The sequence below is a fragment of the Colobus angolensis genome, unplaced genomic scaffold (genome assembly GCF_000951035.1).
Source record: "Colobus angolensis palliatus isolate OR3802 unplaced genomic scaffold, Cang.pa_1.0 Scaffold308, whole genome shotgun sequence".
Classification (NCBI taxonomy): domain Eukaryota; kingdom Metazoa; phylum Chordata; class Mammalia; order Primates; family Cercopithecidae; genus Colobus; species Colobus angolensis.
Window position 1 is genome coordinate 1,707,759 of NW_012116355.1, and position 16,196 is coordinate 1,723,954.

The 16,196-nt window shown below is 46.4% G+C and overlaps 1 protein-coding gene across 1 annotated transcript in view; it reads left to right on the forward strand.

The window, feature by feature from the left end:
- The window catches only part of DCAF12 (DDB1 and CUL4 associated factor 12), a 50,304-nt gene extending 35,097 nt beyond the window's left edge, over positions 1 to 15,207 (forward strand). The window contains exons 5-9 of the mRNA XM_011950560.1: positions 2,862 to 3,055; positions 4,583 to 4,648; positions 8,207 to 8,369; positions 12,001 to 12,179; positions 13,067 to 15,207. Of these exons, the coding sequence (XP_011805950.1) occupies positions 2,862 to 3,055; positions 4,583 to 4,648; positions 8,207 to 8,369; positions 12,001 to 12,179; positions 13,067 to 13,225 (761 nt within the window). The 3' untranslated portion in view covers positions 13,226 to 15,207. The remainder of the gene's footprint in view (positions 1 to 2,861; positions 3,056 to 4,582; positions 4,649 to 8,206; positions 8,370 to 12,000; positions 12,180 to 13,066) is intronic.
- The last annotated feature ends 989 nt before the right edge of the window (positions 15,208 to 16,196 follow it).

A 16,196-nucleotide genomic window follows, 5' to 3' on the forward strand; every position in this document is an offset into this window, starting at 1 on the left:
ACTTACTTTTTGTTTTTGTTTGTTCCTCTTTTTTTTTTTTTTTTTTTTTTTTTGAGATGGAGTCTCGCCCTGTCACCCAGGCCGGAGTGCAGTGGCATGATCTCCACTCACTGCAAGCTCTGCCTCCCGGGTTCATGCCATTCTCCTGCCTCAGCCTCCCGTGTAGCTGGGACTACAGGTACCCACAACTACGCCCGGCTAATTTTTGTATTTTTAGTAGAGACGGGGGTTTCACTGTGTTAACCAGGATAGTCTCGATCTCCTGACCACCCATCCACCCATCTCAGCCTCCCAAAGTGCTGGGATTACAGGCGTGAGCCACTGCGCTCGGCTGTTCCTCTTTTTTTTGAGACGGAGTCTTCTGTTGCCCAGCTGGAGTGCAGTGGCCATGTCTTAGCTCACTGCAACCTCCGCCTCCCAGGTTCAAGCGATTCTCCTGCCTCAGCCTTCTGAGTAGCTGGGACTACAGGTGCACGCCACCATGCCCGGCTGATGTTTGTCTTTTTAGTAGAGATGGCTTATACCATGTTTCAGGCTGATCTCGAACTCCTGACCTCGTGATCCGCCCACCTCAGCCTCCCAAAGTGCTGGGATTACAGGCATGAGCCACTGCGCCCAGCTGTTGTTTCTCCTTTTTTTTTTCTTTTTTTGGAGTTAAGGTCTTGCTCTGTCACCCATGATGTGATCATGCCTCACTGCAGCCTTAACCTCCCAGTCTCAAACAATCCTCCTGTCTCAGCACCCCACCCCCATCCCTGAGTAGCTGGGACTACAGGCATGTGCCACCACACCTGGCTAGTTTTTTGTATTTTTTTGTACTGATGGTGTTTTGACATTTTGTCCAGGCTGGTCTCAACCTCCTGGCCTCAAGCGATCTGCCTGCCTAAGCCTCCCAAAGTGTTGGGATTACAGGCGTGAGCCACTGCACCCAGCTAGGAAGATAAAATTTCCTTGCTTCAGGTTGCTCAGTTGTACTCTAGAAAGGTACCATTTTAGCTTGCCACCAACAGTGTATTCAGGGCTCAATTCACAGAAAATTGTTCTTGTTTTTTTTTGTTGTTGTTGTTGTTTTGAGACAGAGTCTCTGTCATCCAGGCTGGAGTGCGGTGGTATGATCTCAGCTCATTGCAAGTTCCGTCTCCCGGGTTTAAGCGATTCTCCTGCCTCAGCCTCCTGAGTAGCTGGGATTACAGGCGCACGCTCCACTAATTTTTGTGTTTTTAGTAGAGACGGGGTTTCACCATGTTGGTCAGGCTGATCTCAAACTCCTGACCTCATTATCTGCCTACCTCAGCCTCCCAAAGTGCTGGGGTTACATGCATGAGCCACTGTGCCTAGCCTGGTTTTTTAAGCTTTATTATTGTTTGCTAAGAGAAGTGATTTATCTTTTTAAGCATTCATTTTATTTATGTAGAACAGTCATTTCTTTTTCTTTTTTTTTGGAGGCAGGGTCTTAGCTCTGTTGCCCAGAGTGGTGGTGTGATCCCAGCTCACTGCATCCTTGACCTCTCCAGGCTCCAGTGACCCTCCCACGTCAGCCTCCCGGGTAGCTGGGACTACAGGTTTGCGCTACCACGCCTGGCTAATTTTGTATTTTTTGTAGAGACAGGGTTTTGCCATGTTACCCGGCCTCCCAGAGTGCTGGGATTAAAGGCGTATACCACTGTACCCAGCCTAGAACAGTCGTCATTATTATCTTTTTTTGTTTTTGAGGTGGGGTCTCACTCTGTCACCCAGGTTGGAGTCAGTGGCACAATCTCAGCTCACCGCAACTTCTGCTTCCCAGGCTCAAGCTATCCTCCCAGCTCAGCCTCCTGATTAGCTGGGACCACAGGTGTGCACCACCAAGCCTGGCTAATTTTTTGTATTTTTGGTAGAGATGGGGTTTCACCATGTTACTCAGGCTGGTCTCAAACTCTTGAGCTCAGGTGGTCCACCTACCTCAGCCTCCCAAGGTGCTGGGATTACAGGTGTGAATGGTAATTCTTAATAAAGAACAGTCTAGAACAGTCATTCTTAATAAAAAGATTGTGGGCCAGGTGCAGTGGCTTACACCTGTAATCCCTACACTTTGGGAGGCTGAGGTGGGCGGATCACCTGAGATCTGGAGTTCAAGACCAGCCTGACCAACATGGAGAAACCCTGTCTCTACTGAAAATACAAAATTAGCCAGGCGTGGTGACACATGCCTGTAATCCCAGCTACTCGGAAGGCTGAGGCAGGAGAATCGCTTGAACCTGGTAGGCGGAAGTTGCAGTGAGCCAGGATCACACCATTGCACTCCAGCCTGGGCAACAAGAGTGAAACTCTGTCCCCCCATGAGCCACCCAGGTGTGGTGGCTCATGCCTGTAATCCTAGCACTTTGGGAGGCCGAGGCAGGCTGATCACTGGAGCTCAGTAGTTCAAGACCAGCTTGGGCAACATGGTTAAACCCTGTCTCTACTAAAAATACAAAAAAAAGTAGCCAGGCATGGAGCAGGCACCTATAATCCCAGCTGCTCGGGAGGGTGAGGCGTGGGAATTGCTTGAACCCAGGAGACGGAGGTTGCAGTGAGCTGAGATCGCACCACTGCACTCCAGCCTGGGCGACGAAGCAAGACTCTCTCAAAAAATAATAAAAAATAAATTTCAACAACCATGTCAAACTTAAATGTTTTAATGCCTAGACCTTAGGTGAATAATTCTCTTAGCGTAGCTATTAAAATGCCTGCTGCTCTGTGTTCAGGATGGGCCATCTGGCCAAGCTTCAGCACATATGAGGATGATGCACAGCTAGACTATGAAAGCCCACTTTGGCATCTGTGGGATTTCCCATAGAGGGGTGGGTATATCTCACATCTGTGTTCTCCTGGCCCTGCAGGCTCACGTGATGGTTCTATGGGACTCTGGGAGGTGACAGATGATGTTTTGACCAAAAGTGATGCAAGACACAATGTGTCGCGGGTCCCTGTGTATGCACACATCACTCACAAGGCCTTAAAGGACATCCCCAAAGAGGACACAAACCCTGACAACTGCAAGGTTCGGGCTCTGGCCTTCAACAGCAAGAACAAGGTATGAACTTGTGTAGGGATCCCTGAAGTCTATTCCTCTTGCTTATGTCTTGGGATATGCACTCCTTTTTACTTCCCCATCAGTGCTTGCTACATAGCATGGTTCTGAGCCCACACATCCCCTCTTAAAGGCTGAGTGATGCTAGTGAGAAATTATAACTGAGGCTCTGAAACCCACCCCTTCAGTTGGTCTCTGCAGTATTTCTCTGAGTAGTCTATATTTGTGGGTCAGCCTCACAGAATTCCCCTAGGGCCACCCTGATTTGACTGTCTCTCATTTGCACATGCCTTTGCAGGTGTTCTATTCTGGGCATGATTTTCATACCTGCTTCTGAAAACAATCACTTTTTTTCTCTTTGGTATTAATTCCTTTTTTTTTTTTTGAGACTGTGTTTTGCTCTTGTCACCTAGGCAGGAGTATAATGGCACGATCTCAGCTCACAGCAACCTCCACCTCCCAGGTTCAAGCAGTTCTTCTGCCTCAGCCTCCCAAGTAGCTAGGACTACAGGCATGCACCACTCTGCGTGACTAATTTTGTGTTTTTTAGTAGAGACAGGGTTTCACCATGTTGGCCAGGCTGGTCTCGAACTCCTGACCTCAGTTGATCCACTCTCCTTGGCCTCCCAAAGTGCTGGGATTACAAGCGTGAGCCATCACACCTAACCAGTATTCTTAACTGCCTACTTTCCCTTCACATTTCCACTAAGTCTTACCTTATTGAGTCAGATCTCATGCTGAGGTTTTAATAAAAGCAGAATGTCAGCCAGGCACAGTGACTCACATCTGTAATCCCTACACTTTCAGAGGCCGAGGCAGGCAGATCACAAGGTCAGGAGTTTGAGACCAGCCTGGCCAACGTGGTAAAACCTCATCTTTACTGAAAATGCAAAAAAATTAGCTGGGCATGGTGGCATGTGCCTGTATTCCCAGCTACTCGGGAGGCTCAGGCAGGAGAATTGCTTGAACCTGGGAGGCAGAGGTTGCAGTGAGCCAAGATTGCGCCCCCGCACTCCAGCCTGGGCCGCAGAGAAAGACTCCGTCTCGAAAAAAAAAAAAGCAGTGTCAGAATATATACCCAGAGCCAGAGAAAGGCTTCTCCAAAATCTGAATCAGGCCACAGTTTGAAGGGTAGTCAGTCCCTCAGCCTCCTATCCCATCTATATTTATGGCCTAAGGATAGATTCATCTCTCCTAGATTAGACTCTTCACTTACAGAAATTCTCACACTATATTATGAAACTGTCCTTCACATGTGTGCCCTGCTTTAACTCTCCAACAGGATGTTGAGGAAATGATGGCATAGTGAGGAGTTTTTGAACCATGGGTGCCTGTGTTATTACTGGCAGCCTCAATTTAATATGCCATTCAGCTGTGTTCTGAAGTAATGGTCTGATAATTAGTGGCACCTCTGCTAGAATCATCCCAAAATAGGAGTAAAGGACCCTGACCTTAGAATCCTCTCCTGCTTATTATCGTGGAGTAGTTGCTATGGATGATAATATAACCTGGTTTTCATTGCTCTTGTAGGAATTGGGAGCAGTGTCTCTGGATGGCTACTTTCATCTCTGGAAGGCTGAAAATACACTATCTAAGGTGTGATGAACATGATTTGGTGGTTTTACATAATAATTCACCTTACAGTTAAAATACTGTAATTCTCGCTGAGCTTTTTCATTCTTGTTTATTTTATCTATTTATTTATTTTTGAGGCAGAGTCTCGCTCTGATGCCCAGGCTGGAGTGCAGTGGTGCAATCTTGGCTCACTGCAACCTCTGCCTCCTGGGTTCAACCAATTCTTGTACCTCAACCACCAGAGTAGCTGTGATTACAGGTGTCTGCCAATATGTCCAGGTATTCTTTTGTATTTTTAGTAGGAACGCGGTCTCATGTTGGCCAGGTTGGTATTTTTATTTTTAGAGATGGTAAATATAGGGTCTCACTTTGTCACCCAAGCTGGAATGCAGTCGTGGCTCATGGATCAGTGCAGCCTTGAACTCCTGGGCATAAGCGATCATCTTGCCTCAGCCTCCCAAGTAGCTGAGACTATGGGCATGTGTCACCACTCCCATCTGGTTGTTTTTTGTTTTGTTTTGTTTTGTTAATTTTTTGTAGAGACAGAGTCTCGCTATGTTGCCCAGGCTGGTTTTGAACTCCTGACCTCAAGCGATCCTCCCACCTTGGTCTCCTGAAGTGCTGAGAGTTCAGGCATGAGCCATTGCACCTGGTCTCAATTCTTGTTTAAAAGACCAGTTCTCCAAAGGTCTGGGCATGTTTTTGCACAGTACATGAAATTTTGAGTCTGGTATGCCTCTCTTGCAGGAAAATCTTTAAAGAGTAAGACAGGGTGATTCTTTCATATTGCAAAAGCTTCCTTAGAGGCTCCTTTGACTAGCAGTCCTCCTCAACAATGCATTTAAGTATTTCTTTGTAGATTAGTAACTACTTGGCATGCTGTACGAGAAGGAAAACCTAAGTGTTAGGAACCTTTGGCAATTGAAGATCGATCAAATTAAGATAAACCATCTCTGAAATAATCATGTAAGGTAATGAGAAAATAGACTTAATTTACAATACAAATTAATCATCCCTAATCCATAATGCTCCAAAATCCAGTTGGGCACAATGTCTCACACCTGTAATCCCAACACTTTGGGAGGCTGAAGCAGGAGGCTTGAGCCCTGGAGTTCAAAACTAGCCTGGGCAACACAGCAAGACCCAATCTCTGCAAAAAAAATTTAAAAATTAGCCATACGTTGTGGCACATGCCTGTAGTCCCAGCTACTGGAGGGTAGTGGTGCTGAGGTGGTAGGACCGCTTGAGCCAAGGAGGTCAAGGCTGCAGCGAGCCATAATTTTGCCACTGCACTCCAGCGTGGGTGACAAAGCGAGACCGTATCTCAAAAAAAGAAAAAAAAAGGGTCGGGCGCGGTGGCTCACGCCTGTAATCCCAACACTTTGGGAGGCTGAGGCAGGTGGATCACGAGGTCAAGAGATCGAGACCATCCTGGCCAACATGGTGAAACCCTGTCTCTACTAAGAATACAAAAATAGCTGGGCGTGGTGGTGGGCTCCTGTAGTCCCAGGTATTCGGGAGGCTGAGGCAGGAGAATCGCTTGAACCTAGGAGGCGAAAGTTGCAGTGAGCCAAGATCGTGCCACTGCACTCCGGCCTGGCAACAGAGCAAGACTCTCTCAAAAAAAAGAAAAAAAAAAGGCTCCAAATTTGAGCAGCAACACAATGCCACAAATGGAAAATTTCACACCAGACACCTTTGCTTTCTGACGGGTCAGTGTACCAAACATTGTTTCATGCAGAAAATTGTTTAAAATATTGTATAAAATTACCTTCAATCTATGTGTATAAGATGTATATGAAACATAAATGAGGCCGGGTGCGGTGGCTTAAGCCTGTAATCCCAGCACTTTGGGAGGCCGAGACGTGTGGATCACGAGGTCAGGAGATCGAGACCATCCTGGCTAACCCGTTGAAACCCCGTCTCTACTAAAAGAATACAAAAAACTAGCCAGGCGAGGTGGCGGGCGACTGTATAGTCCCAGCTACTTGGGAGGCTGAGGCAGGACAATGGCGTGAACCCAGGAGGCGGAGCTTGCAGTGAGCTGAGATGGTGCCACTGCACTCCAGCCTGGGGGACAGAGCGAGACTCCGTCTCAAAAAAAAAAGAAACATAAATGAATTTTGCCGTTAGATTTGGGTGCCATCCCCAAGAATAGCTCATTACATATATGTAGATATTTTAAATCCCGGGCCAGGCTTGGTGGCTCACACCTGTAATCCCAGCACTTTGGGAGGCCAAGGCGGGCATATCACAAGGTCAGGAGATGGAGACCATCCTGGCTAACACGGTGAAACCCCATCTCTACTAAAATTACAAAAAATTAGCCGGGCGTGGTGGCAGGCACCTGTAGTCCCAGCTACCTGGGAGGCTGAGGCAGGAGAATGGCATGAACCCAGGAGGTGGAGCTTTCAGTGAGCAGAGATCGCACCACTGCGCTCTGGCCTGGGAGACAGTGTGAGACTCCATCTCAGAAAAAAAGAAAAAAAATCTGGAGAAATTCAAAACATTTGTAGTCACAAGCATTTTGGATAAGGGCGACTCAACAAGCAACTTTTACAGAGTTAAACCTACTTGTGAATCATTTGTCTTTTTTTTTTTTTTTTGAGACAGTCTCACTTTGTTGCCCAGGCTAGAGTGCAGTGGCATGATCTCAGCTCACTGCAACCTCTGCCTCCCAGGTTCAAGCGATTCTCCTGCCTCAGCCTCCTGAGTAGCTGGGATTACAGGCGTGTACCACCACCGCTGGCTAATTTTTTGTGTTTTTAGTAGAGATGGGGTCTCACCAGGTTGGCCAGCCTGGTCTCAAACTCCTGACCTCAGGTGATCTGCCTGCCTCAGCCTCCCAAAGTGCTGGGATTATAGGCGTTAGCCACAGTGCCTGGCTTTTTGTCTTCTTCTTATCCTAGAGGACTTTGCAAGAGGAAGCAGGGTTCCAGGAATTAGTGATTCCTTCATGTCACAATAGCCTTTGAGCTCCACTGACCTTGTATGCTCTTATGTGTAGTATGCACCCACTGAGGATTTGCTAACTGACAAAGACCCAGGGTTAAGGCAGATGTGGGTTATCTGGGATTAAGCTAGTCCCGTGAGTGTGCTTTCTATAGCATACAATTCCCATTCAGGTGGTAAGGTGAGGTGGGGGTAGCCAGAGATCAGCCTCTTTATCTGAAAAGCACTGAGGTGGCCCTTACTGGCAGACAGAACAGAGTGGGACCATGGCTTTAGTGCCCTGGAACGATTCCCAGAAACAACCTGAATAGTTGAAACAGCCTACCAAGAAAGGCCTTGGCCTTTCCAGCTACTTCTGAGTATTTATTCCAGATTTACCTTTTCCCCAACCTGCCTCTTTCATTATCTAGGTCTTATTGTTTATTACAGTCACCTCGTCTTTCTCCTGTATACCTAGGGGTGGAACAGAGTGTTATTTCCGTAATCAGGGCTTGATTTTATGTGGCTTTTGTATGAGGGAAGCCCACCGAGGTGGGAGTCCAGAAACAATATCCCTGCACTGTGGCCGAGCACAGTGGCTTATGCCTCTCTGCTGATGCCATGGTTATATCTCTCCTCTATTTTCAGCTCCTCTCCACCAAACTGCCATATTGCCGTGAGAACGTGTGTCTGGCCTATGGTAGTGAATGGTCAGTGTACGCAGTGGGCTCCCAAGCTCATGTCTCCTTCTTGGATCCACGGCAGCCATCATACAATGTCAAGTCTGTCTGTTCCAGGGAGCGAGGCAGTGGTAAGAGTCCCTGTGTGCACCTCAGGCCTACAGCTGAACTGCATATGGGTTCTGACTTTCAGTTTCTTTGTTGGTTTCCAAACAGGTATAGTGCTCTGTATGGAACATACAAAAATGTGTTCAAAAAGGGGAGTGACGGCTGGGCGCGGTGACTTATGCCTGTAATCTCAGCACTTGGGGAGGCCGAGGCAGGCGGATCACCTGAGGTCTGGAGTTTTAGACCAGCCTGACCAATATGGAGAAACCCTGTCTCTACTAAAAATACAAAATTAGCTGGGCACAGTGGCGCATGCCTGTAATCCCAGCTACTTGGGAGGCTGAGACAGGAGAATCACTTGAACCTGGTCAGTGGAGGTTGCAGTGAGCTGAGATCACACCATTGCACTCCAGCCTGGGCAATGAGAGCGAAACTGTCTCAAAAAAAAAAAAAAAGGGAGGAGGTGGGAGGGGAGTGACACAAAAGGACACTAGGCTTTCAAACACCACAGACAAATGTGTGGCCACAGAAGCCTTTGTTGGAAGCCACCAGTGAGGATATTAGTTGGTAGTTTCCACGTTCTTTTAGAAAGCCCTACTTTCTTTCTTTCTTTTTTTTTTTTGAGGCAGAGTCTCGCTCTGACACCAGGCTGGAGTGCAGTGGCATGATCTCGGCTCACTGCAACCTCTGCCTTCCGAGTTCAAGTGATTCTCCTGCCTCAGCCTCCCGAGTAGCTGGGACTACAGGCGTACACCACCACGCCCAACTAATTTTTGTACTTTTAGTAGAGACGGGGTTTCACTATGTTGGCCAGGATGGCCTTGATCTCTTGACCTTGTGATCCACCCACCTTGGCCTCCCCGAGTGCTGGGATTACAGGCGTGAGCCACTGCACCTGACCGAGAACCCTACTTTCTGTCCTGTGGTAATTTTTTTGCTGTGGTCCTGCCTGAACCATTTATGCTAAGATGTGGCATGGTGGGATAAGGAGGAAGTTTACAAAGGGCATGAGGAAACCTCAGGGTAATGAGTATGTTCATCATGTAGATTGTGGTTATGATGTCATGGATATATACATATGTTAGAACCTCAAATTGTATACTTTATGTGCCGTATATTGTATGACAAACCTCAATGAGGCTGAAGAAAATACTGAGTTTAGTTCTGACCACTGAGTAAATTAAGCTTCCACCTCAAATCTTTTATAGCATGTTCTCTGTAAGAGCACCCTCATTCTTTATTGAAGAGGGAAAAAAATACTTAATAGTGTACTTTGAAGGTTTCAGAATACTTTTTTCTAACATCCCATTTCATCATACCAAGAACCCTGTGGGAAGCAGATGAGAAAAAATAGTTTTACACATAAGACCTAGAGCCAGCTAAATAACTTGCCCAGCATCACACAGCTTAATGGGGGAACAGCTAGGGACCAGAATCCAACTTAACAAATTGTATTTTCTTTATCTCACTTTATCTCATTTTCTCATGCAAAACGATGGCTGTGTTATCATGAGAGTCCTAAAAGGCACACTGTGGATTATAGTTCACCCTCTCTGTTTCAAGTAGTGTTTATTCCTGTGCAGATACTGCAAAGTAGCTTTTGTTTGGGTCTTTTTTTTGGAGACAGGGTCCTCATTCTGTTGGCCAGGCTGGCGGACAGTGGCGCAATCTTGGCTCTTCACAGCTTCCACTTGCCGGGCTCAAGCAGTCCTCCCACCTCAGCCTCCCAAGTAGCTGGGACTATAAGCGTCCACCACCTCATTCAGCTAATTTTTGTAGAGCCAGGTTCTCATCATGTTGCCCAGACTTGTCTCAAACTCTTGGGCCACCCACCTCGGCCTCCCAAAGTGTGTGCTAAGAGTATAGGGATTACAGGCATGAGACACTGTGCCCAGCTATTTCTTTTTCTTTTTTTTTTTGAGATGAGTCTAGCTCTGTCACCCAGGCTGGAGTGAAGTGGTGTGATCTCAGCTTACTGCGCCCTCTGCCTCCCAAGTTCAAGTGATTCTCCTGCGTTAGCCTCCTGAGCAGCTGGGACTACAGGCGTGTACCACCGTGCCCAGCTCATTTTTATGTTTTTAGTAGAGATGGTGTTTCACCATGTTGGCCAGACTGTTCTCGAACTCCTGACCTCAAGTGATCCACTCACCTTGGGCCTCCCAAAGTGCTGGGATTACAGGCTTGAACCACCGTGCCCAGCCTATTTTTTCTTAATTATAGTTAAAATGCTTATATTTTAGAACAAAGAATAATGTATAATGAGAGTAGTAGAGAAAGCAATAAATAGGGCCAGACGCAGTGGCTGATGCCTGTAATCCCAGCACTTTGGGAGCCTGAGGCAGGTGGATCACCTGAGGTCAGGAGTTCAAGACCAGCCTGATCAACATGGTGAAACCCCATCTCTACTAAAAATACAAAAAAAAATTAGCTGGGGGTGGTAGCGGGTGCCTGTAGTTCCAGCTACTTGGGAGGCTGAGGTGGGAGAACCACTTGAATCTGGGAGGTGGAGGTTGCAGTGAGCCAAAATTGAGCCACTGCACTCCAGCTTTGGCAACAGAGGGAGACTCTGTCTCAAAAAAAAAAAAAAGAAGAGACTAAATAGGTTTGGCTGTAATAATGTATGCAGTGAAAAGTTTTAAGAGATTTTTGGTACTGTTTAATGGGGGTAATTTTCATACCTAGTAAGGAAATACTGGTTCCACAAATATTATCCATTTCTTATATGCCAAGAGACATCTTCATATCCCAAGCACTGATTTGATCCCCAAGTACAGCAGATGTGTTTTCCTTGTGATCTAAAGTAATTACATGACTTGTCTTAAACTTCTTTGGGTATTCAATTCTGAGCTGTTTGCCACTCGCAAAACATCTAATACCAGATAAAGACTTCTTGCACTGTGGCCAAGCACAGTGGCTCATGCCTGTAATCCCAGCACTTTGGGAGGCTGAGGTGGATCACTTAAGGTCAGGAGTTCAAGACCAGCCTGGCCAACATGGTGAAACCCTGTCTGTACTGAAAATGCAAGAATTAGCTAAGTGTGGTGGCAGGAGCCTGTAATCCCAGCTACTTGGGAGGCTAAGGCAAGAGAATCACTTGAACCTGGACGGCAGAGGTTGCGGTGAACCAAGATCGCGCCATTGCACTCCAACCTGGGTGACAGAGTGAGACTGCATCTCAAAAAATAAAAAAAGACTTCTTGCATTTGCCATAGTAGCGGTTTTAGGTCAAATATAAGGAATCCTTGATGACTTAATGATTTATAAATATGCAGATTACCTTGAGTTGCAGTGTAGGTTGGAAACATGATGGAGAAAAGTTTAGAGTTACGAAAGATGACTCCAGAGTGAGTTGAGAGGAAGCAAGGAAGTTCTGAGCACTTACGGTCTTCAGTCAAAAGCATCGTGAGCATCATCAGGAATCTGACACTTTTCCAAGGCTTCTTGGATGGTTTCTGTTAGTGTGTGGATAGGCAGGATGGCATCAGGATTCTCTTTGCTTTTGCATGAGCTAACTTGCCATTGGGAAAGCACTGTCTGATAACGTTGAGGGGAGCGGGGTGGACAGTGGAAACTCTGTTGCAGAAATTCAGGCTAGCAGACAGTCAAGCAAATATTCTCTCCCACCTCACTGCCTTTTACTTTTCTCTCTTTCAGGAATCCGGTCCGTGAGTTTCTATGAGCACATCATCACTGTGGGAACTGGGCAGGGCTCCCTGCTGTTCTATGACATCCGAGCTCAGAGATTTCTGGAAGAGAGGCTCTCAGCTTGTTACGGGTCCAAGCCCAGACTAGCAGGGGAGAATCTGAAACTAACCACTGGCAAAGGCTGGCTGGTGAGTAAGCCCCTGCCTGAGATGACTGCTACACAGTAACAGAAAAATTATCTTCCTCTACCCCTCAGCCCCCACTGACACACCATCTACTCACACTTTTTCACCAGTAAAAGGTACTCTTTGGAACAGGAGAAGACTTCCTCCGATCTTGCTGTTGTGTCTCTACGTTACCTGTGGGAAAACTGAGGCCCAGTAAAACACATTGGTTGACTTAGGATTTTCCCCAAGGCAGAATAGAGGAACTTCCCACCACAGCTGTCAGTGAATTTTTTTTTTTTTTTTTTTTCAGACAGCATCACTGTGTTGCTCAGGGTGGAGTGCAGTGGTGTGATCATAGCTTACTGTATGTAGCCTTGAACTCCTGGGCTCAAGCAGTCCTCCTGCCTCAGCCTCCCAAGTAGCTGGGACCACAGGCATATGCACTGTGCCTGGCAAATTTATTTTTTTTAGTAGAGATAGGGTCTCGCCACATTGCCCAGGCTGGTCTCAAACTCATGGGCTCAAGTGATTCTCTCACCTTGGCCTCCTAAAATTCTGAGATTACAGCTGTGAACCAGTGCGCCCTACCTCCAGTGAATTATTCAAGGGTTTGGTTCTTTCTCCTGCGCCTAGCGGGTAGAGGGAAAACAGAACTTTGGTTCTAACTGTGCTGAGAAGAACTGAGCCTTGTATAGCAATTCTTCAGCTGCTCCGTTCTTCCCTAATGTTTAGTTGGAAAAATGAGGCCCCAATTCCCATGAGAATCAACCAGCGAATCTCCTGACATGAGGTTGTACCTGTAGAACCCTGTTCCCTTAAGGAGACCAGAAAGCATTCCTGTCCCTTCCTCCCCCTTTTCCTGCCCCATGGCTAGAGGTGCTAATTGTAGTCTCTTTCTCTTCCCATAGAACCATGATGAAACCTGGAGGAATTACTTCTCAGACATTGACTTCTTCCCCAATGCTGTTTACACCCACTGCTACGACTCGTCTGGAACGAAACTCTTTGTGGCAGGAGGTCCCCTCCCTTCAGGGCTCCATGGAAACTATGCTGGGCTCTGGAGTTAATGACAACTCCCCAAATGCAGAGATTTACACTAAGTTCCATCCTCAGTTTCCTTGTTTCTTTTGATTTTTGTTTTCCTAATTGTGTGAGGCTCTTGTGTTTTAGTGGGAACACCAAAGTTTGCCTATAGTTTAGGCACTTAATAGGAAGAAGCTCTGTACAGAAATCTGAAGGTTGTTTGGTTTTTTGTTTTCCCCTTTGGTAATCAAAATTTTACTATCTTTTATTCTGGCTTTTCAACCAAACATTGTTGCTAATCCCTATTTTTCTTTAAGTGACACACATTCTCCCCTCTCTGGCTTCTTTAGGCTGAAATGACATAGTCATTCTCACCCTTACTTCACTCTTGAGAGGTAGGGCTCCTTTATAATTATATGGTTGCTGTCAGACTTTCTGTGAAAGTTTGGGAGCTGTGTGTGTGTGAGAGAGAGCGTGTGTGTGTATGTGTGTGTGTGTGAGTGTGAGTATGTGATCTTGTGTGACTGTAGGTACTGTGTGTCACTGAAATTACCTGGAGTGAGGATTACTTGTAATTAAAATATTTATAAAAGAAACAACTTTATTCACAGAGTCCAGCTTTAGGACTAGTCTGTAACTTGTTTTTTTAAAGTCTAACAACACTGATAATAGGAAGTAAAAACAGAAAGGAAAAGAAATTACCACTGGGAAAATCTTTTGAGTTAGATTGCAGGCTTCCTGGGGCCTCCCGTGCCAGGACTGCAAAGTGATCCAGCCCTACCTGTCTTCCCACCTGTGTGTCCCCCATGTGGGAAGCTGGTGTCACTTCCCCTTCCCACCCTCACATCTGCTTAGCCAGTAACCACACCCCTAAAACATCAGACTCACCATCCAGGTGCAGCTCTAGAGGCTGCAAAAGGCTTCATGGGACTTGGTAAAGAGAATCCCCATCCTAGCTTCTCTCTCCATCCCCTCAAGACCTGATCTGGTGTTTAAGGGGCCTGGAGCTGGGAGTCTCAAGTCTGCTAAGGTTCACATCCATAGTTCTCTTGGCTTTGAGGAGAATCCTCTCTGCCATTCTTCCAATCTTCTCAATGGGTTTTGCTTTTATTTTCTAAATTGGGTTAAGTCTAAGAAGATGGGGTGAGCAGGGGTTTATCTGTGTGTAGTGAGTGCTTCATGTGTGGAATATTCATTTTCCCACTGCAGCGGGACTTGGGGTTGAAGCCACCCCTCCTACTCTGCTGGCTTAGCCCTGAGATGGTGACAGGCTGGCCTGCAGTCAGCATCATTGTGCATGTAACAGCATCGATGTGATTAGTAATTGTCTGTTCCTCCCTTGAACTGTCTGTTTAGTCTGGAGTTTTTTAACTTGCAGGCGACTGACTGTGATGTCCACTTGTTCCCTGATTTTTACACATCATGTCAAAGATAACAGCTGTTCCCACCGACGAATTCCTCTAAGCACATAATCTGCTTTTCTGTCAACATCCCATTGTGGGGAAAGGAAAAGTCATATTTATTCCTGTACCCCAGTTTTTTAACTTGCTCTCCCAGTTGTCCCCCTCTTCTCTGGGTGTAAGTAGGGAAATTGGAAAAAAATATATACATATCCTCCTTTTAATGGTGAGGGGCTGCTGGAGAGGAGAGACAGCAAGTCCACCCTAACTTGTTAACACAGCACATACCACAGGTTCTGGAATTCTCATCTTCGAACCTAGAGAAATAGGTGCTATAAACAGGGAATTAAGCAAAATGCTGGATGCTATAGATCTTTTAATTGTCTTAATTTTTTTTTCTATTATTAAACTACAGGCTGTAGATTTCTTAGTTCTCACAGAACTTCTATCATTTTAAACTGACTTGTATATTAAAAAAAAAAAAAAATCAGTAGGATGTTTTGTACTATTGCCAGACCCTCTTCTGTGATGGGTAATGCATTTGATTGTTTGAGATTTTCTGTTTTTAAAAATGTAGCACTTGACTTTTTGCTAAGGAAAAAAATAAAAATTATTCCAGTGCAAAATGGTGTGAGTGAGTATTATGTAGCCAGGAGCCTGCAAAAAAGGCCCCACATGACTAGTTGGAAGGTTGGCTTGAGCTGTTGGGACTGCTTGTGGCAGATGGAGAACACAAGCATTACCTCCAGGTTAGAGGCAGGTCAAGTGCAGACACAGATGCTAAGACCTGCTAGGTCCAGGTCCCCAACTCTAGCCCAAGATCAGTTGCTCTGAGGCCCAGCTGCGGGTGGGTATGCCCAGCGTAGCAAAGTAGTGTGACGTTACTTCTCTCACATAAGTAAGGGTTGGTAATAGGCCCTGTCTGCTTGGATGGTGCCCTGAGAATGACTCTGAAAGTGTTTGCATAGTACTCTGGGAACAGGATATCATTATTATTATTATTATTTTTTTTGTAGTTGGAACCATAGACCTTCACTGCCCTTTGTAAGGGGAAGACACAGTGACCAGAGTGATGTTTTCCTAGAGCCTGTTTGGAGCTGTAGCTGAGAGAAACTGCTAAATCATACCGCCCTTCCTCACACAGTCATCTGTGGGAAACCCACCAGGGCTGGGCCACAGAGCCTGGCAAGGCCGTCCCTATTCTTCTGCCACATGGTACTTGTTCTTTCCAGGGCAAGCTGGACGCAGCTGCTCTATGCACCTGCCTTACAGACTGACTGGTTCAGAACATGACACATGGGTTCCTATACGATCAAAGGCTGCAAGACAGGAAGGGGAGATGAGTAAGTTAAAGCAATTTGAGAGGGCTCCCCAGAGGAGACGAGTTACATTTGGAAAGGGCTGAAACTAGCTTTTCCCAAAATGAATTTGGAAAGTATTTGTAAAATCTTCATTGTCGGCTGGGTGCGGTGGCTCACACCTGTAATCCCAGCACTTTGGGAGTACCAGGTGGGTGGATCACCTGGGGTCAGAAGTTTGAGACCAGCCCAGCCAACATGGTGAAACCCCATCTCTACCAAAAATACAGAAATTAGCCGAGTGTGTTGGCAGGTGC